The sequence below is a fragment of the Erinaceus europaeus genome, chromosome 21, assembly GCF_950295315.1.
Source record: "Erinaceus europaeus chromosome 21, mEriEur2.1, whole genome shotgun sequence".
In the NCBI taxonomy this organism is placed as follows: Eukaryota; Metazoa; Chordata; class Mammalia; order Eulipotyphla; family Erinaceidae; genus Erinaceus; species Erinaceus europaeus.
In genome coordinates, this window is record NC_080182.1 from 30,535,679 (window position 1) to 30,561,447 (window position 25,769).

Here is a 25,769-nt window from a genome sequence, read left to right on the forward strand (position 1 = left end):
CTCAACTTCTCTGTCTCTATTAAATAAATAATAAAAACCTTAAAAAGGAAGGAAAAAGTGATGCGTGCAGACTCCAGAGTAACGAGCCCACTGAAATAGTGTCAGTCATCCAGCACTCAGAATATGAGTGGGGTCCTCCGACTGATTGGGCTAAGGGCTTCCACACTCGAGTTCAAGCTTTGGCTACTCATGTCAACAAAACACCTAGAAGATTCTAGTTTCATTCATTTTTAAACATTTTATTTTTAATGAATGTTATTTATATATTATTATATTATAGAATTACATGTCGACAGGGGTTTGAATCCACACCATTCCCACCACCAGAGTTCTGAATCTTCATTCTCCCCGCTTCAATCCACCACAGTTCCCCTAAAGTTGTAGACACGGGCCAACCATCTTCTCTACAACTATCTGTCCACATTTATACATAGTTGCCCCTTCTTTTTCTGATTCAAGCCTCTCTTTCCCTCTAAGCCACTCATAACATTGTAGCTACCTCCATATGTCCCTCTCTTTTTCCTTCTCTCTCTGGGTACTGATGGAGCTGGAGTGCAGAGTCCTCTTATCTTCATCCTATCACTTCTCCCCCGCTGGGAGTATGGATCAAGATTGTTTATGGGGAGCAGGAGGTAGGAGTTCTAGCTTCTGTAGCTGTTTCTCCATTAAGCATGGGTGTTGACAGGTGGATCCATAGCCCAGCCTGTTTCTATCTTTTCCCAGTGGACCAGAGCTCTGGAGATGCGAGGGTCCAGGACACATGGGTAAATTTGCCCAGAGATGTTGGGGTGGAGTCATGATAGCATCTGTAGCTTAGTGTCTGGTATATGTTATTAATTTTGATGAAAAAGATACATACACAGAGAGAAACCACAGCCCTGTTCAGCTCTGGCTGATGTCAGTGCTGGGGATTGAACTGGGGACCTCAGAGCCTCAGGTAGGAGATTCCTTTAGCAGAACCACAATGCTGTCTGCCCCATACCCTGAGGATTCTGGTTGTAAAGATCTAGTTCAGCTCACTTCAGCAAGATCCCAGGTGAACTCTAGTGAAGGTGGTTTGACATGCGTTACCTGGGTAGTTACGCTCACCATGATTCTTGGGGCTGGGGCGACACAGATGTGGGCCCTTGACTTCTACAAGCATGGTGTCTGGGGAGCACAGTTCAGCGGACCACTGCAGACTCTGACTTGGTGGTGGTGGGGGGGGGTACAGAACAAGGCTCAAGGAGAGTAGAGAAAGGAACCAACTGAACTCACACATCACCATGCGCCCGGGTTCGAGTCCCCACTCCCCACCTGCAGAGGGGGAAGCTTCACGAGTAGTGAAGCAGGGCTGCAGGTGTCTCTCTTTCTCTCTCCCTCTTTATCTCCCTTTCCCCTCTCAATTTCTCTCCTACCCAATAAAATCATTAAGAAAGATATTTTTAAAGGAGGATAGAAAAGCAGACAGAGGCATTAAACTTACATGCCTGGAAGTCTCAGCTCAGTCTCCACATCCCAGAATGGTGCTCTGACTTCTTTCCCACCTTCCTGGGTTTCACAGGACACTTACTCTCATATGTAAGAAATAAGACACATTCGGTGAAGGAAAAGGGAACCTCATCAGAAAGCCAGCAGAGGCAACAGCTGTGCTGGTTGAGAAGCCCCAGGTGCGGTGCTGACCTTGGGTGGAGACACCGGTGGGCTCATAGGCAGTTGGAGGGAGAATGCAGTTGCAGATAAAAACGCTCTTTCTTCCCAGGAACCACCCAGTGCAGACAACAGTGAGTAGCCAGACAGCTGAGAGAGAGAAATAGACTTAGTGGGAGCCCCTGAAGTCAGAAAGGGGCGGCAGAGTCCAGAAATGCATAGCGCCGGCAGCCACTGGGGGAGAGAATCTTCAAGATCAGGAGATCCTCAGTCCATGCCCAGGCTCTCCAAACGTGCAGTGCTCCTTCTTGGCCACTAGGTGGCATGAGCACATCGTGCGGCCCACTCCCTGGCCCTTGAGGGGTTTTCAAGGAACTAAGGCTTAGGGGGGCTCAGAGGGCAGCGTAAAGGGAAGGGGGACCCATGAAGAAAAGCCGATTTGTATTTTTACTTGTTATTTTGAGATAGTGAAGGCTTTCAGGATAGTAGCAGGAAGTAGTGGAGCTGAAAGTCATAGGGCAATTCCACTGAGTAAAGTGAGTTGGGCTAGAATGCTCCAGCTTCCCTCAGCTGGGGGTCGGGTTAGACAGGAGCACCCCGACCCTGGGGGCAGGCATCCTGTGCTCTGCTCTGACCACCCAGGTCAGGAGAAGAGAGCAAGCAGGTCTCCAGAAATGTCTCACAGTTGTTTTCTTTTTTAAATCATCTTTATTTGTTGGATACAGACAGCCAGAAATATTAGCAGGGAAGGGGGAGATAGAGGGAAAGAGACACCGAAGCCCTGCTTCACCACTCGCAAAGCTTCCCCCTGCAGGTGGGGGCCAGGGGCTCACTGGAACACGTGCTCAACCAGGTGTGCCACCACCCTGCCGTCTCATAGTTGTTAGCATGGGGAGATGACCATAGACTTGCTATCACCCAGGAGGAGACCCTGGTGTGGGCGACCCAGCTCCCTTTACACCTGATTCTCCTCTGGGAGATGCTGCTGAGTTAAGGAGCCTGTACAGAAGGGTAGGGTGGGGGCACTGAGAGCCACAGACCAGGGTCATACGTTGGCTATAGACACACTGTCCGATCCTCCAGTGCACCCCGTGCTGTTTGCCTGAGAGAAATGAAGACGCCTGTTCACACCCAGAATAGTACCTGAATGTTCAGAGCAGCTTTACTCATAAGCACCAGGGCCTGTAAGCAACCCACGTAACAGCCAACATGTAAAAATAAGGAAGCTATGGTAGAGGGGCTAGGGAGACATCATAATGGTTCTGTAAACAAACTCTCAGGCCTAAGACTCAGAGGTCCTAGGTTCAATCCTCCTCACCACCATAAACCAGAGCTGAGCAGGGCTCTGGTGAAAGACAGAAAGAAAAGAAGAAAGAAAGAAAGGGGGAAAGAAAGAAAGAAAGAAAGAAAGAAAGAAAGAAAGAAAGAAAGAAAAAAGAAGAAGAGAGAAATTGGTAGACCCATACAATGGGATACTCTCCAGCAATGTAATAAAATTCTTTTTTTTCTTTTTGTATGTTTTCTTTTTTTAAAATTTCTTTATTGGGGGACTAATGGTTTACAGTTGACAGTAAAATACAATAGTTCGTACATGTGTAACACTTCCCAGTTTTCCACATAACAATCCTCCTCTGCCATCATGTATATTTTCTTTTTTAAAAAAAAATTTAATTTCTTTTAGAATTCTTTACTATAAAAAAATATATTCATCTAAAAAATTACAAAAAGCCCACAAGAAAATAAAGATTATTCTTAGCATTCACCATGCTTTTTTAAAAAACTATTTATTTGATAGGAAACTGAGAAATTTAGAGGGAAGAGGGAAATAGGGAAAGAGAGACAGAGAGACACCAGCAGCCCTGCCTCACCACTCCTGAAGCTTCCCCCCTCACTGGTCCTTACTCAGAGGTGAGCGTCGGCACAAGGGAACTGAGTTCATTTCAGGTGCAAGTGGCCAGACAAGATGGTTGACTTGTGTCTCTAAAGATCATCTTTCTCTCTCTCTCCCTCTCTCTCTCTCTCTCTCTCTCTCTCTCTCTCCAGGACCTGGGGCTGCTACAGGGAAGGAGGGAAGGAGGGAGAAAGAGAGAGAGAGAGAGAGGAGGAAGACTGGGTCCTGTCCCACAACTGCCCAGATGGCCACAGAGATCTGGCGGAGCACAGAGCACAGTCACCACGTCAGGTGTCCCTCTTCCGGAAGTTTCCTCCTGGTTTACTGGCTCTGAGCTGAGCCACACACAGCGTGAGAACATTCTTTTTTAAAAAAAAAATATTTATTTTATTTATTTATTTATTCCCTTTTGTTGCCCTTGTTGTTTTATTGTTGTAGTTATTATTGGTGGATAGGACAGAGAGAAATGGAGAGAGGAGGGGAAGACAGAGAGGAGGAGAGAAAGACAGACACCTGCAGACCTGCTTCACCGCCTGTGAAGCGACTCCCCTGCAGGTGGGGAGCCGGGGTTCGAACCGGGATCCTTATGCCGGTCCTTGTGCTTTGCGCCACCTGTGCTAAACCCGCTGTGCTACAGCCCGACTCCCGAGAACATTCTTGACCATTAAGTGGCGGGCAAGGTAGGAGCCACGAGGGAGTGGGAGAGGTTCTGGGAGAACAAGATGAGCTCCTTTTTGGTATTTTGTTCTTTCATTTTTTTAAATTTATGATTAATAGTGCGTTACAAGATTATAAGTGGGCATGGTTCCACACGGCATCCACCACCAAGGTTCTCTGTCCCTACCCTCCCACCTCCCAGAGATAACCACCATAATTTTCAGAGTCAGTTTGCTTCTTTTTTTTTTTCCTTTTTTTCTTTATTGGGGGGATTAATGGTTTACAGTTGATCACAAAATATAGTAGTTTGTACATGTGTAACATTTCTCAGTTTTCTTCATAACAATCTAACCCCCCACCTAGGTCCTCTGCTGCCATCATGCTCCAGGACCTGAACCCTTCCCCCTCTACCCCAGAGTCTTTTACTTTGGCGCAGTACACCAATCAGAGGTCAAGTTCTGCTTTGTTGCTTCTTTTAAAAAAATATTTTTTAGGGGTCCAGGCAGTGGTGCACCGCGTTAAGCGCACATAATGTGAAGCACAAGGACCGGCACAAGGATCCCAGTTTGAGCCCCCGAATCTCCACCTGCAGGGGGGTAGGTGTGCTTTACAAGCAGTGGGACAGGTCTGCAGGTGTCTATCCTTCTCTTCTCTTCTCCTCTCTGTCTTCCCCTCATCTTTCAATTTGTCTGTCTTATCCAGCAGCAGCAACAACAACAAAACGAAACAAAAAAAAAAAAAGGAAAAAATGGCTGCTGGGAGCAGAGGATTCATAGTGCAGGCACTGAGCCCCAGCTACAACCCTGGGGGAAATACGTATTTACTTTCAATAGAGACAGTGAGAAATTGAGAGGGAAGGGGGAAATAGATAGATAGGCAGAGACAGAGAGGCAGAGACAGACAGACAGACCTGCAGCACTGCTTCACCACTTGTGAAACTTACTCCTTGCAGGTGGGGACGGAGCACTTGAACCCAGGTCCCTGTGCGCTGTAATGTGTGCGTTCAACCAGATGTGCCGCTGCCTCTACCTCCTGGCTCTTATTCTGGTTCTTTTGTTTGTTTGTTTTGTTTTTGTGCAAGTTCACGTGTATCAGTTCTCTCGATTCCACAGATAAGTGAAACATCTTTCATCTCTTATTTCACCAAGCAGAATCACCTCCAGCCCCCAAGCTGGGCTCCCAATGCCTGCCCACCATGGGTACCACCCATTTCACTCCTGCCAGGAGCTGTGCCAGACTCGGCCTGCAAGCTGGGCACTCGGCCTGCAGAGCGGGCGCCAGGTGGGGCCTGGGGGGCGGCACCTGTGTCTAGCCGCACAGGCTGCTGACTCCTGCTCCCGTGTCCTCAGGTCATGAAAACCTACCACATGTACCACACGGAAAGCATCAGCGCGGAGAGCAAGCTGAAGGAGGCAGAGAAGCAGGAGGAGAAGCAGTTCAGCAAGTCGGGGGAGCTGAGCATGAACCTGCTGCGGCACGAGGACCGGCCCCAGCGCCGCAGCTCCGTGAAGAAGATCGAGAAGATGAAGGAGAAGGCGAGTGGGGCCTCCCTGCCCTGCACTTCTGGCCTCAGGCCTAGCTCCCCAGGGCCAGCTGGAGAGAGCTGAACCTAGGCTCCCGCCCAGCAGCACCTTCTCATGGGCTGTGTCAGACCTGAGTGGGCGTCTCGGGGGTCGCCCTGAGCAGATCCCCACAGGAAGGCATAGCGCTGGGCTGACAGTACCTAGCTCCCCGGGGAAGGAGCCGGGCTGGTGGCACTGTCACCAAAGATGGCCACTTCAAGGTCCTGGGGACGGGCAGAGTGCTCGCCTCCGAGTCAGGCAGGCCTGGGCTTGTAAGTTCCTCCCTTCCAGGGGCTGGGTGGTGGTGAACCTGGTTGAGTGCATATGTTACAATGTGTGAGGACCCAGGTTTGATCCCCTGGTCCCCACCTGCAGGGGGAAAGCTTCACAAGCGGTGAAGCAGGGCTGCTGGTGTGTCTCTGTCTCTCACCCTCTTTATCTCTCCCATCCTCTTGATTTCTGGCTGTCTCTATCCAATAAATAAAGATAATAATAAAAAATTAAAGAAAAAAGGCAAGTACCCCCCTCCCAGTGACACTCTGACTTCTGCTGCTGTCCATGGTGCTCCCATGTGGTGCCAGGGCCTGACGTACAGGACACATGCCCCACCTGCGAAGTATCTCCCGGGCTCTGCTCTTCAGGTATAAAGTCTGATGATGGTGCTGGGGGTAGCTTGCACAGCTCAGCAGAGCACACACTTTCCCATGGGCAAGGACCCGGTTCAAGTGTAGTCCCTGGCATCACACAGGAGTGCCATGCACAGGGGAGGATTCACAGGCAGTGTCTCTCATTCCCTCTCTGTCTCTTGCCCACTCTGTCTCTGTCTGATTTTGAAAGGAGAGGATGGGGTGGGAAAGAGTCCACCAGGAGCGGTGGAGTCATTCAGGTGCATAGAATCCCAGCAAAAACCCAAAGTAACAGCAATAACAACAAAAAAACACTCCACAGTGATGGCGTGTGGATCCTCTGATGGATTAGTAGTGTCATCCCAGAGCTCTGTGAGAGGACTCTGAACATGTCTGGTGCTTAGATCAATTAGTGATGTCCGTCCGGGCCAGGGAATGGACAGGAACAGTGAACATCCTGGCTTTTGTCATCCTGGACCAAGCTTGCTTTCTTTTTAAAGCACTATGACTTCCTTGTGCAACTGTCCACCTCATTCACCAACATTGCCAAGCCCCATTAAAGATGTCAGCTTGGGCTTCTGCGAGTGAAATTCTCTGACTACTTCTCTAATTATCTGATCCCAGCGGGCTTAAAACCCTTAAGAGATGGAGCAGGAATACAGTCTAACCAGGACTGTGAGCCGGTAGGTGGCACAGTGACAGAGCACTGAACTCAGAGCACGGGATGCTGAGCCTGATCTCCAGCCATCACAAGTGCCAGTGATGCTCTGGTTCTCTCTTCCTCTCCCTCTCTCTCTGCCTCTCTCTCACACTCTCTCCCTCTCACATTATTGAATAGATTTAAAGAAAATCTTTGTGAAAATGCAGCAGGACTGCAAAAGGAATGTGATACAGGAGCTGAGAGGTGGCCCACCAAGTGGGGAGACGGCCTTGCCCCAAGCTCAGTCAGGCTTGAGCCCCAGCACCATATGGGTGTGTCATGGCACCGGGGAAGCGTCAGCACTATAGTGTCTCTCCCTCTTACTCCCCCCTTTCTCTATCTATCTCTGTCCCTATCTGAATGAAAAAGTCTTCCCATGTGTGAGAAAATCATGCCTGTGTGAAGCCCTTAATCTAAATAAATAAATGAATTAAATAAGTAACCAGAAGCAAATAAATTAAGATTCCAGGACAAAGATTCCAATTTCCAAAAGCAAAGAAAAACAGGCATTGCAGACTGTTTTTTCATCTCATCACCAGACTGAGACCCAGTTGAAAAGTGGGCAAAGTATTACAGCAGGTGTTTCCAGACAACATAGATAGACAGCCAATGAATGTATGAGACGATGCCTCACCTAACAGGCACTTCAGAATCACAAGCCAGTAGAGGTTATGAGGGGGCACTCCTGGCCGAGCACACCCATTACATGTATGAGGACCTGGGTTCAAAAGTGGGTTCTGGTCCCACTTCCCACCTGCTGGGCGGGGGCAAGCTTCATGAGCAGCGAAGCAGGGCTGCAGGTGTCTCTCTGTTTCTCTCTCTATTGCCCCTCTTTTTTCAATTTCTTTCTGTCCTGTCAAATAAAATAGATAGAAACAAGTGGCTATTGGGACCAGTGGATCTGGAATGCAGGCATGGCAATGAGAGAGAGAGAGAGAAGTCACAAGCCAGGCAGGGAGACAGGCTGCTGGCCACCCAGGTACAGTGGAAAGGCCATGTCCTGGACCCTTGCTCCCAGTTACTTACTTGCCCCCAGGCGGTCGGGGTGCAGAAACCTCACGCCCCTCAGGAGCCTCTGCGCTGACCTTCCTCTCCCCGTCCCCTCCAGAGGCAGGCCAAGTACTCCGAGAACAAGCTCAAGTGCACGAAGGCCCGGAATGACTATCTGCTCAACCTGGCGGCCACCAACGCGGCCATCAGCAAGTACTACATCCATGACGTGTCCGACCTCTTAGACGTGAGCACAGGGACCCCTGGGGCAGGGGGAAGGGGCAGGCCCGGGAGAGGGGCGGCTGAGCTCCAGGGCCCTGGTGTGGGTGGGAGCAGCTCTAGAGACTGAGGGAAGGAGAGCAGACATGGATTCTGAGGAGTAGTCACTGCGTGGGAACCACGGGGAGTGGGGGGACGTGGGTGTGGTGGGGACCCTCCCGTGGCATCTGGGCCAAAGCCTGCTTCTTCTGTGTCTTCCTGGCCCTTCAGATAGGGCTGTGGCCCCACAATGGAGGGCTCCATACTTGGTCCCTCCCTCCCTCTGGGCCTGCTGTGTCCCTGCAGGAAGTCTGTGGGTCACTGCTTCCCCCTGGGCTCTGGAGGAGACCAATGTCACTTGGGGGAGCAGACAGGGCTTCCTTCTAACTGGTCCAGGGGCAGACACCTCCTCTCTCCTTCCTTTCTTTCATTCGCTTCTTTGGGGAGAGTTGAACCCAGAGGCTCTATGCACAAGGCTCTCCTGCTGAGCCACATCCCAGCCCTGCACCTACCATCCAGTTTTCCTCTTCCCTCTTTCCAACCCTTTCATTTATCTTGTTTCCTGGAGTCTTAGAGAGCGCTGAGTAGCTCTAGGCCCCAGGTGCAGCAACGAGGATTCCACCCTCTCAGGGCTCAGCCTGAATAACCCAGCTCACAGGGGCTGTCGCAGTGCCAAAGGGCAGGTGTCACCATGAGGGAGTTCCTGGGTTGGGTAGAGGGAGGTCAGAGACCCCTGATGCCATCTCTGAGTGGGGAAGAATCAAGGAAGGTTTCCTGGAGGAGGTAACCTTCAAACCAAATCCGGAAAGGAACCATCCAATTGGTGGTCCCCAGCTTCTCTGAGGGTTTGGGGGTGGGGTGGGGTGTGAGGGATGAGTCACTGTGGCAGGCAGACAGGCAGGAAGTTCCCCCCCCCCCCATGGTGCCGCCCTCACCCTTGCTCCTGCCCCTCCCCACCCCCCAGTGCTGTGACCTGGGCTTTCACGCCAGCCTGGCACGCACCTTCCGTACCTACCTCTCGGCCGAGTACAACCTGGAGACATCAAGGCACGAGGGCCTGGATGTCATTGAGAACGCCGTGGACGGGCTGGACTCACGCAGCGACAAGCACACGGTCATGGACATGTGCAACCAGGTCTTCTGTCCGCCCCTCAAGTTCGAGTTCCAGCCCCACATGGGGGACGAGGTGGGCGGCTGCTCCGGGCCCTGTCCCCACACCCTCCCCCCTCCCGCCAGCCAGACCTGGGTCCAAGCTCCCGGCCCCTGGGCTGCCCTGACGCCACACCTGGCTGCCTCAGCCCCCCTGACCCCCCAAAACGGCAGGGCTTCAGCCTCTCCCTAAAAGCCCCTCCTGGTCACATTTAGGGGACCCAAAGGGAACCCTCCCACCTCGGCCCAAGGTCACAGGAAGGCTGCCTCTCTCCCTGCACTGCCAACAGTGTCCCTGCCCAACAGTGCTGGTGCTGCTCAGGTCCTCAGAACATTCTGGAAGCAAAAAAAAAAAAAAGTGAGGGTGGGGAAAGGAGGAGCCACCAGAGACCCCCACAGTGGCACCCTGACACCCAGGGTCTCCAGATGCCTCTGTGCATAGCTGCTGGGCTCCCCCAGGCCTGTCCTCCATCTCTCCCCGGCTCAAGCCTACATCCCAGGAGTCAGTGCAAAGACCATCAGCAAATGTCCCATCTGCCCCCTCCCTGTCTCCTCATCTCTCCCCCCAGGGGCACTGGGCATCTATCTCTCTCTGTCTGCCAGCCTCAGAACAGTGGAACTATGCTGCCGGAGACCACAGCGCACACGCAAAAATAATGATAACATAAGCCTGGCCTAGTTCTGCTGGTAGCCGTGAGGGTCCCAGGCAGAAGGGGTGTAGGAAGCTCAATGGTTTTCTTCCACATACCCACTCCCACTGAGGGCCTGCACCCCAGGGCTGGCAGAGCACCCTGGCCTGCGGCCAGCTCTCTGGAGCTTCTCCCCTGGGGGAGTATGAGGACAAAGCTGCCCAGGCCCACACTTCTTTCCAAGGACCCCTGCTGGTCCCTGCTTCCCAGTCCAACCTCCTGCTTCCAAGCCCATCTCCATGAGCCCCTTAGAGCCTGGTCAGCCTCAGGGCTGGGGGAGCATGAGGGCCTGGCCTGGGCGCCCAACTGGAGCCTGCTGTGTGTGAACCTCAGTGGGTGGCACCCTGACCTGCTCAGGGCGGCTGCAGCGGAGGTGGTTCTCCCCACAGGTGTGCCAGGTCAGCGCCCAGCAGCCCGTGCAGACAGAGCTTCTCACGCGCTACCACCAGCTGCAGTCTCGGCTGGCCACTCTCAAGATCGAGAACGAGGAGGTGAGTACTCCCCACGCCCTGGAGGGCCCTCCTCCCAACAGAGGCCAGGCTGTCCTAGGATGCCCCAGAGCTGGGCATCTGGCTGTGGAAGGAAACACTTGTTGTTTTATAGGAGAGATGTGCACAGGCATAGGCAGTGCTGGGGCTCGGACCTGGGACCTCATGCCGGCCAGACTATGTGAGACACAGCCTCTGAGACCACACACAAGGGTGATGGCAGGAGTGTTCGCAGGGTGTTAAGGAGAAAGAGATGAAAGAGCTTTGTGTTTGGTACAACCACAGCAGGGGAAGCTAGAGTGTGAGCCTATGTCGCAGAGAAAAGACTGGACGGAAGGAAGTTCTTAGAAATGTGAGCCGAGCTTGTGTCTGAGTTACAGGAGGACAGATGGGTGCTGCTCTCTTCTTTGTCTTTTGGTTCTGTTTTCTGCAGTGAGTTTAGGCTCTTTTTAGCAGCAGAAACTGTAGGTTCAGTGGCTGGGTATCACCATACCCAGGAGAGTGCACACGTTACATTGTACCAGGACCTGGGTTCGAGCCCCAGTTGGCTCCCCAATTCCACGAGGAACGCTTCACAAGTGGTGAAGCAGGGCTGCTGGTGTCTCTCTGTCTTTCCCTCTCAATTATGTCTCTGTCAAAAAGGAAAGAAAATGGTCAGGAGTGGTGGATTCATCCTACACCACTGGGCCCCAGAGATGACTCTGGTGGCAAAAAAAAAAAGTTGGGGCGAGGTTGTGGGACTCCTGCGAGAGCACACATGTTGCCATGCGGAAGGACCCAGGTTCAAGCCTCTGGTCCCCAGCTGCTGAGGAGAAGCTTCACAAGCGGTGAAGCAGGGCTGCAGGTGTTTGTTTCTCTTTCTCTCCCTCTATCTCCCCCATCCATCTCAGTTTCTCTCTGCATCTATCCATTAAATGAAGTAAGTGTTTAATTTTTTTTTAATGAAAGAGAAACAACAGGTTGACAGAGTATATGACTTGAATGTCTGAGGCCCCGGGTTTGACCCCCCCCCCCAGTACCTAGAAGAAGATACTAGGAGTATTTAAAATGGCGTGAAGACCCTAAACAGAAAACCAGAGCGGGCCGGGAACACTGGGCTGAGGGTCTCTGTCCACCCGCCCAGGTGAGGAAGACACTGGACGCCACCATGCAGACGCTGCAGGACATGCTGACCGTGGAGGACTTTGATGTCTCGGACGCCTTCCAGCACAGCCGCTCCACCGAGTCGGTGAAGTCAGCCGCTTCTGAGACCTACATGAGCAAGACCAACATCGCCAAGAGGAGGGCCAACCAGCAGGAGACCGAGATGTTCTATTTCACGGTGAGTGGACCCTGCTGCCCCCGCTGGTCACCTCCAGGGAGCAGCTCCAGCCGTGGAGAGAGGGAGGGGGAGGAGGAGACAGCACTGCAGCACTGCCCACCATCTGGGGAGTTCCTGCTGCGCCCGCCAGTGTGGTGCTGGAGGGTCAAACCCAGGACCTCCCACACAGCAAGCTGTACACTCTACCTGCTGAGCTATCTCTCGATCCCAGCTCAGGTCACTCAGATAGGGACGTCTGGCTGGTCCCCAAGGCCTCCTCAGCAGGTGCTCCCGGGACCACCTGTGTCTTGCCGCCGTTGATGGCTAAGGATGTCCTCACTCAGTCCTCCCTCCGTCCGCACCTGCCTGGTGTGATGTGGCCCACCGGCCTACGGCTCTGCGGCCTCTCCAGCTGCCTTTGTGTTTGCAAAACCACCCAGAATGCCTGGAGCCCCACCCCACCCCCTGGGCCTGAGCAGGCAGGGTGCACAGCCCCCACCCCACCCCCGTGGCCTCCCCACCCAGAGTTTGCCCCGCCAACCTGTCTTGTAGAAGTTCAAGGAGTACGTGAACGGCAGCAACCTCATCACCAAGCTACAGGCCAAGCACGACCTGCTCAAGCAGACGCTGGGCGAAGGTGAGTGGGGGTTGGGGGGTTGTGCCAGTGGAGCTCTTACAGCAAAAGGCATGGGGTGCCTGGTGGAGTGAGGCCTGGCCCCCGAGCCACCAACCACATGGGCCAGACGGGGAAGGTGGCTGTTGGGACAGGCAGCTGCAGGAAGCACATGGGAGGTGCCCGTTCAGCCTGGGGAGGAGGGTCCCCAAAGGGCAGGGGGGCATGGGGTGGAGTCCAGGGCACAGGGTCTGCAGGGTGCTCTCTGCAGAGCAAAGCCTCATGCCGGGAGGCCTGTGTGATTACCCCTGAGCCGCGCGGGCTGCCAGCATCTCAAAAGGACGCCTTTCTCAGAAGGTGTCTTTGTCGTGACACGAGACCATGCGCAGAGGCTCTCTGTGTCCAGTGCCCTCATGGCCAGTTGTCTTCTGTGGCGGGCTTCCCTCACTGGCACCTGAGCCCCTCCCTCACTGTGCTTCCCGCGTGAGGGGCAGCTGTCCTCTCAGGCTCAGCAAGCTCACCTCTGCCCCAGGGCCTTTGCATCTGCTCCCTCCTCTTTTCCTTCTGTCTCTTTAATTCTCTCTCTTTCCTCCTCCCTCGCTTACTCTCTCTCTCTCTTTCTATCTCCTGTCCCTTTTTCATCCTCTCTTTCACTATTTTCCCCTTCCTCTTTTTTCCTTCCTTCTTTCCTTCCTTTCTTATACAGTAAGGAAATGAACCAAAGGCCTCATGCACCTGTGACCCCACTTTAAAAAATTCCCTATCCTTAGAGAGAGGAGAGACACCAGAGCACCACTCCCCCGCGCGTGGAGCTCCCATGATGCTTTCCATGCTGCCCTCTGGGGTTCTGCTGACCAAACCCAGAGCCTGGAACACAGTGAAGCATGCATTCTACCCACTGAGCTACCTCCCAACCCCCATCTTCTCTTCCCTCTCCCCAGCCCCCTATGGGGATGCTGAAAGCTGGGGTGGCTGAGGGGAACAATTGGCCTGGGGGGTGTGGGGTGCCTGGAGCACCCCACATCCAGATCTCTTCTTGTTCCTAAGCCCTGCCTACTCAGGCACCAGCGTGTGGGTGCTGGTCTCTACTGGTGCTCGGTGCCTTTGAGCCCTGGGCTCTAGAGGAACCCTCCAGAAAGGAAGCCTTTTCCAAGCCCCTGGCACATGTGACCTTGCTGGGAGGTAATTAAGAACAGATTTAACAGCCATGGCTTGGAGTCACTAGGGGACTCTGCACGGGTTAGTGTCCAGGAGAAAGACACAGAGCCAGTGTGGTGGGGCAGGAGGGGAAGGGCCCGCTGTGACCAGCCTGGGTAGCGGGGTGCCCTCAAGGAACAGCCAGTCCTGGAGTCACTGCCCCATCCTTAGAGCTTCTCTCAGGTGAACTCCGTTGATTAATGATTGATCCGCAATGCAACGCCCCCTCGTTAAGTTACAGATCTGCTCCAGCAAACACAAGTGACCAGCCTGTGAACTGTCCCTGTGGCTCTTCAGAGACTGCTGGTCCATTCCCTGTCCCCACGGGCCAGTGGTGTGTGTTCCAGCTGGGGCGCTGGAGACATTCTGGATCCTGATTCGGGTGGTAGTTGTAGCTGCGTGGAAGTGCTTGTGAGGACTTATTGGTGGGGTGGGGTGTAGAACAGTGGGGTGTGGTGAGGTTTCTCTTCTCCCCGGAACCCCGACATTTCAGTACTGAGCCAGGGTGGGGGCTATGGGATGGCACTGGCCAGAGAGCAAGAGGAGGAGTGGGAAGAGAGAAGGCAAGCCCCTGGGAGGAGACGGGCTGTGGTGGCAGCTTCCAAGACCAGCTCCGAGAGGACAGACATCCGAGTCCTAGGCTGGGGGTGGAGATCGTCTCTGTGGAGCCAGGTAGCAAAAGCTGGGCCACATAAGTGAAAGGTAATGCCTGTTTTCAAAACAGTGTCGTGATCCGGGAGGTGGCACAGTGGCTGACACTGGACTCTCAAGCATGAGGTCTTGAGTTCGGTCCCCAGCAGCACATGTACCAGAGTGATGTCTGGTTCTTTCTCTCCGCCTGTCTTTCTCATTAATTAATAAATAAAATCTTTTTTTAAAAAGAAGCGACCACAGGAATGAGATGTTCTTGTAAAATACAGGCTCCTGGATGAGGGAGGGCTTCTCTCCAGCTCTCCCAGTAGCCAACAGATGTAACCTCCCATTACCCTCCTGGCCTGGGGGCCTTAATGACAGGTTTGCATTGGCAGAACTCCTGGCCCAGTGAATCTGCCCAGTTGATTTTAACTTCAGCTATGCCTTGCTTTGGGGGGGGGGGGTCTTTCTTTTTTAAAGTTATTTTTAATTCTTTTTTTAATATTTGTTTTATTTATTATATTTATTATTTGATAGAGACAGAAAGACTGAGAGGGAAGAGGAAGATAGAGAGAGAGAGATAGAGAGAGAGACACCTGCAGCCCTGCTTCACCACGTGTGAAGCTTTTCCCCTGCAGGTGGGGTCCAGGGGCTTGAACCTGGGTCCTTATGCACTGTCATGTGTGCACTCAACCGCATGCACCACTTGCTGGCCTCAGGAAGGGGTTTTCTAGCCCATCTCAGTTTCGAGATGGATAGCAACCAAACAAGAAGGCAGAGCAGTGCACCTTCAGAAGCAGAAGGGCAAGTAAGAAAGAACCAGCTAGAAGGCCTCCTCAGTCCTGCTGCCCAGTCAACAGCCGAATGAAAGCCCACCCTGCCTCTTCTGATAGCTGGGGTGCTTCTCCTTTAAGTGGCCGATTCATAACAAGGGGTCTGTGCAACAAGCAAAACAAAAACACTAAACTTCTTATTCTAGAATCTTTCTAGATTTGTAGGCAGGTTACAAAGTTCTGGGGCCAGGTGGTGGTGCGCCTGGTTAAGTACACACATGACAGTGCACAAGGACCCAGGTTCAAGCCACTGGTCCCCACCTGCAGGGGGAAAGCTTTGCAAGTGGTGAAACAGGGCTGCAGGTGTCTCTCTGTCTCTTTCCCTCTCTATCCCCCCTCCCTTCTCAATTTCTCTCTGTTTCTATCCAATAATAAATAAATTAATAAATATTTTTAAGTTGCAAAGCTCTTCCCAGATACACCACATCCCATTTTCCCCATCAGTAACTAACATCTCCACAAATATATCTGTCACAACTAGTGAGTATGACACATTATTATTATTATTATTATTACTATTACTATTGCCAAAGTACTGCTCAGCTCTGGCTTAGGTGGTGTGGGGGACTGAACCTAGGACTTTGGAGGCTCAGACAAGAGAGTCTCTGCATAAACATTATGCTATCTATTCCCACCCTATACATTGTTTTTAAATGCAATGAGTTTTTGTGAAACTGGGACTGCACACGTGTGTGACTTCACTGCTTGTGGGCTGTTTTTCCCCCTTTCTTTGAGACAGAGACACAGAGAAAGAGAAAAATCAGAGAGAGAGGAGGATACATACCACAGCACTGGAGCTCTCCCTGATGCACTGGTCTTCCCAGGTGATACTGGGGCTTGAACCTGGGCTCTGTGCATGGCAAGGCAGCCCTCCCCCACCCCCAGTGAGATGTCTCTACAGTCTTGACATGTTGTTGTTGACTAAAGTGAATAAAGTACCGAATGACTCAAAACACTGCTGCTGAGACCACCTCTCCCTTCTTTTCTATTCACTGCAAGGCAAAGCTGGCATGAGCGGGCTCTGAAGGCACTGTGTGAAAGGGGAGTACTGGCACGGACTTCACTGGGAAGGTTCTTGCCTGCTGGGTTGAGGGTAGCAGGGAACCATGGGCAGGCCTGGGGGAACTGCAAGGATCTCCTGCAGGGTTTAAAGCTTGGCAAGCAGTGAAACAGGGCTGCAGGTGTCTGTCTTTCTCTCTGTGTGTCTATCTCCCCCTTCCCTCTCAATTTCTCTCCTATCCAATAAAATGGAAAAAATGGCGGCCAGGAGCAGTGGATTCATAGTGCTGACACCCAGCCCCAGTGATAACGCTGGAGTCAGAGAGAGAGAGAGAGGGAACAGGGAGCAGTGCATGGAGGACCACTTCAGGCTGAGAGGGAGAGCTGTGGTGTATGTGGGGGACAGAGGGGTGCTGCTGGAGGTTGGGGGATCAGAGAGGTTTCTGAAGGGAGGAGATTGAAGGATGAGAAGGTACTAAACTCATGCTCCCTGGGGGCAGGGAAGAGCAGCGGCCTGTGAATTCATGGAGTGGGCAAGCTGAGAGTATCAGAAGCTGGAGCAGACATCTTCCAAAAAGACCCTTTTGTGTGTCAGAGCTGAGCAGCCCACCTGACACCTCCCCTACTCCCCTACTCCCCTACCCCCCCCCCACCGGGGTTACAGCCGCCCCAGGCTTGTCAGCTGGAGTCTTGGATCCTGGTGAGAGCCAAGCAGCTAAATGAACAGAGCACATTTGCCGGTCTCACCCACCATGTCTCATTTCCTAGTTTGGTCTGTGCTATGCTTGAGCCAGTGGTGGTCCCTCCTGTCACAGCTGTGGCTTTGACCAGAAAGACGGGACTCACAGGTCCATACAGCGCGAGTTGCAGTCCTGGGCCTCTATGACCCTCCCCTGCCCCTTGTTCTGTACCCAGCCCCGTGCAGTGTGGTTCTCTGTGGAGAAGAGGAATGCCCTGTGCCTGCTTTGGAAAGGCGTTTTAGTGCTAATGCTGGACAGAACAGCAGTCTAGTGGCCCTCCCACACGTTGCTCACAGCCTCATGTCTCGAACACTGGATGCCTGGGAGCATGGACTGATACGTGTCAAGCGAAGGCCAGCTTCTTGAGGGGGTAACACATATAACAAGACGCAGTTCTTTCCAGATACACCGGCACTTAGGTGTGACTTGGTTTCCCATCTCACAAAGAATTCAGGAGCCAGGGAGCTGGTGCAGCAGGTAGAGCGCAGGCCTTGCATGCCTGAGAATTTGGGTTCAATCCCCAGACCCGCGAGGCAGCTAGTGGCAGAGCACATAGGAGAGACCTTGAGTTCAGCCCCTCAGCACTGCATTAAGGAAAAATTAAGACCAGTTATTTCTTGTTTTTGGAAAGAGATGGATGCCTTCTAGCTGAAATTCATATGTATATAGACATCAATTTGCAGGGCCAAGTAGTGGCACACATGGTTGAGCACACATGTTACAATGTGCAAGGACCTGGGTTCGAGCCCCCAGCCCCCACCTGCAGGGGGAAAGTTTTTCGAGTGGTGAAGCAGACCTGTAGGTGTCTCTCTGTCTCTCTCCCTCTCTGTCTCCCCCTAATCTCTCAATTTTTGCCTATCTCTATCCAATAAATAAATATAATAATTTTAAAATTAATAAAAATAAATTAACATCAGTTAGGGAGTCGGGCAGTAGTGCAGTGGGTTAAGCGCACCTGGCGCAAAGCACAAGGATGAATTAGGATCCCGGTTTGAGCCCCCAGCTCCCCACCTGCAGGGGAGTCGCTTCACAGGCTGTGAAGCAGGTCTGCAGGTGTTTCTCTGTCTCTCTTCCTCTCTATCTCCCCCTTCTCTCAATTTCTCTCTGTCTCTATCCAATAACAAATAAAAAAATAAATTAACATCAATTTACCTTTCTCCTTCCAGGGGAGAGAGCAGAATGTGGCACGACCAGGTAAGAACCGGGTTCCCCTTTTCTTTCCCCTCAAGGTGGGAGGAGCAGAGAAGGAGGGCATCTGTGAGGAGGGCCCTGACTGAGGGACCAGGGGCGCTCAGAACATTCTGGGGGGCTCAGAGGAGCGGGGCTCTCCACCAGCTTGAGGGAGGCACATGTGCTGTTTCTGTTGCTTTGCTTGTTCTAGAAATGTCCACTCCAGGCCCGTGATGGGGAGGGTGCTGCAGCTGCCGTGGCAGGGGGTGCCCTCCCACTGCTGGGGCACAAGCTGATGCTTCTCAAGCTGTGGGCCCTTTGTGGGGGGCGGAGTCTGGGGGAGGTGCTGCCTTGCCTCTACTCCTTACAGGACAGCTGAGCATCTGCAAGTCAGACCTGGAGCACTGGGGCAGGGGGCATCTGCCCAAGCTTTTGGCTGGCCTGGTACAGCACACACATGGGCATATCCCCTGGATGGGCTGATCGGGAGAGTCACCTGGCTTCCTGTGCCTTTCTCCCAGCTTCTTCAGCAGGCCAGGGCCAGGGAAGTGTCCACTCAGTGGCCAGGCCAGCCTTCCTCTGTCCCCCTACCTCCCCTGAGTTTGGCTCCACTGTACCCTCAGAGTACACCCCTCCCCGGGGAGCCCTCAGGGTCCACCCCTTGCCTGGCACCTGCTGCAAGTCGGCCATGCCCAGAGGCTGTGTCTCCGTCGTGAGGCCATTTATTCTTGCCTCACTCTGTGCCCTCTGACACAATGGCATCCGTTCCCCATCAATGCCCCCCCATGGACCCCCATGGCTGAACCCTCAGACAAGCTCTGGGACTTGAATAGAGGGAGGCTGAGCCCTCAACTCTCTTCTCCTCATGGGGAAGGGCTTGGAAAGCTGGGGGGGTGTCAGTTTGTGGCGCCCTGCTAGGGGAGACTGAATGCTCTTCCAGAAGCTTCTTCTGTGCAGCTGAGCCTCTAGGTCTGCAATTTGGGAGCAGCAGGCTGGTTCCAGTAGATGTGAAAGGGCAGGGGTCCCACTAAGAAGCTCTTAGAAACAAACCCCTCATTTACTTAACTCCCCTCTGCTCTGCCCCAAGAGGGTGCTGTCATGGGCCCAAAGCACAGACACATTTTACACCCAGATCTGTAAGCAGTGAAGCAGAAGGCAGTGTGCTGAGCAGGCCCTCACTTCCTCCAGATCCTGCAACCCCTGCAGGATCTGTAACCTGACCCCAGCCAGGTCTCAAGTCAGAGGAAAATGCAGGAATTTACTTTAGAGGCCTCCAAACTGTTTTCTGTCACATATGTCCTTGGCCCAGGGCCTGGGAAACCCCACTGGGGATACCAGATACCAGAACCTCTGCTCTCAGGCAAGGCCAAGGCAATGTTTTCAGCAAACCAGTGACATGAACTTACTATTATTATTATTTTAGTTCCCCTTTACTTTGAAAACCCAACTTGCCATGCCTTTGTTGCCAACTCAGATGTGGTCTGGACCATCACCAGATGGGCCTAGGGAGATGTTCCCACTCTCTGGCTGTCTCTCTCACACTTAGCGCTGTTTATTGTGGGTGACCACTCAGCCACTTGTTGCTGTTCTCACAGAGCCAAGTGGTCTTGGCATGTGGACTGCAACACGCCATATTTCTCTCACACTGAAGAACTTTATCTTAAGAGAACCCAGCTTCATCACAGCCCAACACCCCAATCAACTAGACACAAGCAGGCACATGAGAAGTACATGGGAAACGGCACAGCCAAATACAAACCAAAGGTCTGATGAAGGGTATTCCCACTAGAGATTGGCTTCCCTAACCTGGATGGACTCGCCCCCATGGTCTGGACTAGAGGTGAAATCACTCCAAGTTCCTTGTCCAACAGTGTAGCCCAGGCACTCCCGTGCACAGCCTCTTAGAAGCAAGAGCTCACCCAAGAATGCCTAGGTTGCCGCCATCTTGGATGGCGACTCCCATCTTGTTTGGGTTGTCGGGGGGGGGGGGGGACGTTTACTCACCATCCTTTTGGTCACCCAAGAAGTGTGAGGCCAGTGTCTGTGTGGGCAGCAGGTGCTAATTTCCTTTTGGTTGAAAGGCTGGAAGGGGACATTGGTCTCTGGTTTCTTCCTCTCCTTGGCTTTCTCTATTCCTTGCCTCTTTTTCTTCCTCCCTTCCTTTCTTCTGCTTTTTTTTTTTTTTTTTGCTCTGCATCTGAGCAGTAGAAGAGATGGACGGCTTAGGCTGCCCCACTTTCCTTGGCTGAGCTGCTCTCCTGCCCCCCACTTTGTACCCCACCCAGCACTTCAGTAAGTCGGTCTTGATTTGGTGTCGTGCAAAGTTGGGATAGCTATGTTTCCTTGTCCCACTAGCCCACAAGACACAAAGAATTCAAGTGGTGTGATTCCAACAGCCTTCTGCATTCTGGATTGGACAAGAGACCTGGGGAGGGGGAACCGGACACCCTATTTTCTCTGCATTCCATTGGAAAATTTACAGAAAAAAAAAAAGCATTCAGGTTTATTTGCAGGAAACCCTCCAGAGGGCACCCTTGATGTTGGATGCTGGGAGCCCAGGGTCTGCATTAAGAGTCTCTACTCTTGCTGGCCATGAGTGTCTAATGGTTCCTAAAGTGCTGCCACCTAGTGTTCTGTGGTCAGATTAACTTCCCAATCTCAGTCACTCCAGAACAGGGAGTGGGAAGAGCTGGATTCTAGTCCCAACCCCAATCATGTATCATCTGTATGGCCTTGGGCCAGCTTCCTAATAGCTCACAGGCTCAGTTGCCTCATATCTGAAGGGGGTTAACTAATTGGGGCCCACTTATTGGTGAGGGTCCCATTTGATTCAAGATGGAGAACTGAAGAGAGAACATTTGAGAATCGGGATTCTAAAACAGTAAGACAGCTAGATAGCAAAGCTGCTATCCTCAAGTTGTTCCTAAGTTCCAAAGCCGTGGCCTTGGGGGCACATTGCTGGCACTCTCTGTTTGGCATTTGGAAATCCAAAAAGCAGGCCCATCGCAGGAAGCATCACACCCTCGAACCCATGCCCCACCCCCCAGGGGCAAGTGACTTGTGAGCACGAGATGACATGGACTTAGCTAACCAAATCAACATGGATCCAAGATGGGCTTGAGATAACCACGCCTGGTGTTTCTTTTCCAAGCTTTGGTCTGTGCTGTGACTTTGGTTGCCGTGTTTGGGTGGCATGATACTTGACGTCAGCTGTGTCTTCGCATGCATGTCCTGCCGCTGACGGCATCTGCTCTGTGAAGAGAGCCAGCTAGCACCCCCTGCAGGGTGGGGTTTCCGAAGTCCGGAGAGAGAGAGAGAGACGGCATGTATCTCCTTGACCCTAACTGGCTCACAGCCTTGCCCATTCGCAGAAATCAGTCAAGATTGGGGACCGGGCACACGTCCCAAATGGACATTGTCTGAGCCAGGCAGGGCCCCACTTGCTCCCCAAATTGTGAACCCAGCCATTTGATGCAGAGCTGCCTCTCTCAGTCTGGGGAGCCTCTTCCTGACCACAGAAGCCTCCTGGCCCTAGTGGGCGGTGGGCAGAGGAACAAATAAGCCAACATGGGCATCGGGCTGTGCATGGTGTGCCTCCCCTGCCCCTAGGAAACTGCCTGGGTCCCGATCCCTGGGGCTGAGCGGGCAGGACTCTGCAGTGGGAATGGAGATCTCAGAGCAAAGCAAGACACTTTCAGCCTGCCCCCAGGAGGCCAGAGGGTGGATGGACGGGCAGCATATGACCTCAGGACTCCATGGCTGTACCTGGCAACTGCGGGGAGAACCCTGGACTTGGATGCCAGGTGGCTTAGCTCCTCAGGTCCCCTCTCTGGGCCTCAGTTTCTGTCTCTGTAAAATGGGAGCTGAGCGTCCGTGGAGTGAGAGCACAGATTTGGACATGCTTTAGCTTGACAGAAGGAGCAGGGCATAACCATTATTCTGGGTCTCCCTGGGGCCCCCCAAAAGCTTCTGCCTTACTCTTGGCATCAGCCCCTGCATATCTCAGATGAGAATGAGCACCCGGCTCATAGTTGGAGAGATGGAGCTGAGTTGGGTGCACCTGGGGTGCCCAGAGACCTCGGAGAGACTGGCACTTGGGTATGCGGGAGGTGAGAGCTGGGACCCCCCCCCCAGCCCTGATCCTGAGAGCCAGCCCTCGCCATCCCCCGTGAAAGTCTCTTGCTTTCTCAGGCCGGGGGTGCAGTCTCTGTGGCCCGGCCCCCCTCTACCCCACCCACTTGGCGGCGGCCCCTGACTGCGTCTCCATAGTCTCCAGGGAAGACACAGACTGTTGCCCTCTGTGACCCAGAATGCATGTGGGCTCCAGATGCCTAACTCCCTGCCACAGCACCCAAAGGCCCTCTGCTGGGGCCCAGGGCTCCCACTGCCTTCCTGTCAACTCCAGACAGGCACCCAGGGCAGAGCGTCTGCCCCCATCCTGTATGCTTTACGTCGGTCGCTTTTTTGATTTCTTTTGTTCCGTTTCCCCTAGGCCCCCCTGCCTTCCCCCTAAACCACAGAAAATGAGGAGACCTAGGCCTCTCTCAGTGTGCAGCCATAAACTATTTAACGGCTGTATGGAAGCGTTCATTAAGGTATTTGCTGAGCAGCCACGGGGTCCGCGAGCGTGCCCAATGCAATGGCAGCCTCCCTCCTCCTCCATCCCCAGGAACCTCAGGGGCCCCCACCTGCCCCTGCGCCCGGCCAGCTGGGTCCTCCCTGTGGCCTGCCCCAGCTCCACACCAAGTGTCTCCCAGAGTCTCCAGCAGGCCCCCTGCCCCGGTCACACAGAGCCACAGAGGTCGCAGCAGCATTGAAATGCCAGAATGACCATCCCAGCCCGCAGGGTCCAAAACCAGAAATGCTCATCCTGACTCCCTTGAGGGACAGACTGAGGGACCCCCTGACCTCCCCACCCCCACAGTCCCCAGGAGGACACAGAGGAACCCCCCGCAGACACCAGGCGCATCTCTGCCCTTACACCGAGAGTCCACCAGCAAAGGGGGCGCACGGTGTTGTATGTGAGAAACCTGGGGTCTCCTGAGTTTCGCTTCTTTTGGGGTGGGGGTGGGGCAGAGAGCTGAGGTTATTATCCCTTTAGAATTCCAGGCTTACCCTTCCAGGGTGAGCGAAAGGTGAAAGCTTTTTGGCTTGGTGAGTGTTTCTCCTTTTGCTTTTATTAGCTGCGCAGGGCGCAGCGTGAAGCCATGTTGGATAGGAAGGCACCAGGCACATGAGGGGGTCAGGGGCTTGGTGGGGGGCTAGGCAGGCGGAGGAAGGGGAGATGCATTCTGACATGATTCTAGAGAGGAGGGAAGCCCCTACATCATCTGAGAGCCCAGCTCCCTCAGAAGAAGAGACTGCGCAGAAGCAGAAAACGTCAGCCTGCGGGGGAGAAGAGCAAAGGCTTGGGACTTGGCTGGTGACTTGGGGGCTGTGAAGGCTGCACTGCTCCAGCCCTCTCGTCTCTGCCCTCAGATGGGAAGGTGGGCAGGGCAGGACTTGACAGGTGAGGGAGAAGCTGCTGGAAATGGGAAGGCAGGGTCAGCCGGGGCTTTGAGACTGTCTCTAGCTATGGGTTGAATTCTGGCAAAAGGACTGGCCAGGGAGCAGTAGGGGGCAAGCAGAGAGCCTATGGTGGGGACAGCCAGGACTGGCAGCAAGGGGTGTGCCCATCCCAAAGCAGGGGTCCTTCTGGGCAGGGCACTTCGAGAAAGAGGAATTTTGAGAGATGGATCCCAAGGAGCCACCCAAGAGGTTAACGCCCCCAACCCAGTCCCTCTGTAGAGCTGAGTGGGGCTGCAGGCACAGGGACACAGGGTCTAGTCCCCTGCCCTGCCTGGAGAGTCACAGAAAAACATAGAAGGCTCCCACCTCAGAGTTTCAGGTGTGAAGGAAAGTCCTGGGACTGGCACTCTGAGTGCAAGGATGGGGGCACCCTCCAGTCTGCTCACCTCCTGGAGTGGGAGACCATCAGGACACAGGAACTTAGACGCTGAGGACCATGGGCTCCCCACAAACAGCCCCTCTGTGTCACTCCATGACCCTCCTCTGACACTTAGGACAGGTCACCCTTGCTGGCAGTGATGCAGGAGCCACATCCTTGTCCTCAATGTGAAGCCACTGGTGCTGATGGGGTTGTGGCCTCTGTCCCCGGGATCCACTGGGACACGCACCCTGTGTGCTTGCCAGGACTCAGTCCTGCAGCACCCGAGGGCAAGGGGTTGGTGAGCAGGCTCAGCATCACATTAATAGAAGAGTCCAGGCCAGCTAGGGGGCAGAGGCTGGGGCAAGACTCCCCACACGGCCCAGGCAGGGGACCAAGGACAGACCAGCTCTGGCCTGCCCAGAGGGACAACAGTGTGATTGTTGAACCCGGTTGCCATCTTTCTAGTCGCCCTACACTTAGAGCAGCGTCCTGTTCAGCAGACATGCCTGCACCTCAGGTGTGTCTGCAGCAGTCTGGGTGCAAAAGGAGGCCCTCTCCCCACAAGAGCCATGCCCAGGAATGTGGTTGCCAGGGGCCATGTGATTCTGATGGTGGGGGTGGAGGGAAGAGTCATAGCCTTGGCTTAAGAGTGCAGATGGATGCAGTTGGGGAAAGCTGTGGAAGTTTCTAGGTGCCTGTGCCCCAGGGCTCACAGTGCCTGCTCTAACTCTCAGGGTGCCAGTTCTGGGAGCCTGGCCTCCCCCGGACCTCCCTTCACACCTATGGCTCTGCTTTGCCATGAGTCCCCTGGGCAGGGCAGAGGACGAGATCCTGTGTCCTTGTACCTGCAGCCCCACTCAGCTCTGCAGAGGACTTGGGGGAGGGACCTCTTGGGCCTTTTTTATTTATTCATATACACATGGATATTTTCTATTAAAATTATTTATCTATTGGATAGAGGCAGAAAGATATTGAGAGGGAAGGGGGAGAGAAAGAGAGGGACAGACACCTTCAGCCCTGTTTCACTCATGAAGCTTCCCCCCTGCAGGTGGGGAGAGGGGGCTTGAACCCAGATCCTTGAGTATGGTATTGTGTGTTTGACAGGCTGCACCACCACCATCCACACTACCCCCATCCCATATGCCTTTCTCCTCTCAAACAGAAGACCTGATTCTTGTGATAAATGACACAGGCCGGGAGGTCTAACACCAAGGCAGGGCCAGTCCTCACCTTCTGTGCAGAGTGGAGGAGGGGGGGGGACCTGAAAAACCTGACTCAGCACCTGTGGGTGTGTTAGCTCTCCTGCACTCACCTCAAGGGCTCCCAGTCTGAGGCCGCCCTGACTTATTCCTCCCCAGGAAACAGCAGCCTGTGTGGGATAGAGGGAGATAGGCAAGAGTACTCAGCCCTCACCCCTCCTGTACTGAGGACTCAGTACCCACCACTCCTGAACTGAGAGAGGACTCGGTACTCACCCCTCCTATTCTGAGAGAGGCTCAGTACTCACCCCTCCTGTACTAGAGAGGACCTAGCAGACAACCCTACTTACTGAGAGTGGACTCAGCTTTCACCCCTCCTATACTGCAGGTTTAGCGCTGATCCCCACCACAGTTTATCAGGACAGACCCCTGTGTCACCTGGCTCCAAGCCAGACACCTCAGGAGGCTTGGGGGGCAGGGTGGAGGCCCTGGCAGGCCTGAGGTGCAGGGTCTCCCT

The 25,769-nt window shown here is 53.6% G+C and overlaps 1 protein-coding gene across 7 annotated transcripts in view; it reads left to right on the forward strand.

Annotated features, from left to right (window-relative positions):
• SRGAP3 (SLIT-ROBO Rho GTPase activating protein 3) overlaps positions 1-25,769 on the forward strand; it is a 200,322-nt gene that overhangs the window by 146,274 nt on the left and 28,279 nt on the right. For 4 of the 7 annotated variants that reach the window (XM_060180777.1, XM_060180779.1, XM_060180778.1 and 1 more), the window contains 8 exons: positions 5,527-5,712; positions 8,174-8,302; positions 9,278-9,499; positions 10,541-10,642; positions 11,763-11,960; positions 12,492-12,576; positions 18,121-18,148; positions 20,330-20,416. In XM_060180777.1, the coding sequence (XP_060036760.1) occupies positions 5,527-5,712; positions 8,174-8,302; positions 9,278-9,499; positions 10,541-10,642; positions 11,763-11,960; positions 12,492-12,576; positions 18,121-18,148; positions 20,330-20,416 (1,037 nt within the window). Of the gene's footprint in view, positions 1-5,526; positions 5,713-8,173; positions 8,303-9,277; positions 9,500-10,540; positions 10,643-11,762; positions 11,961-12,491; positions 12,577-18,120; positions 18,149-20,329; positions 20,417-22,616; positions 22,720-25,769 lie in introns of all 7 variants that reach the window. The other 3 variants (XR_009547096.1, XM_007522263.3, XM_007522262.3) reach the window with 2 other exon arrangements.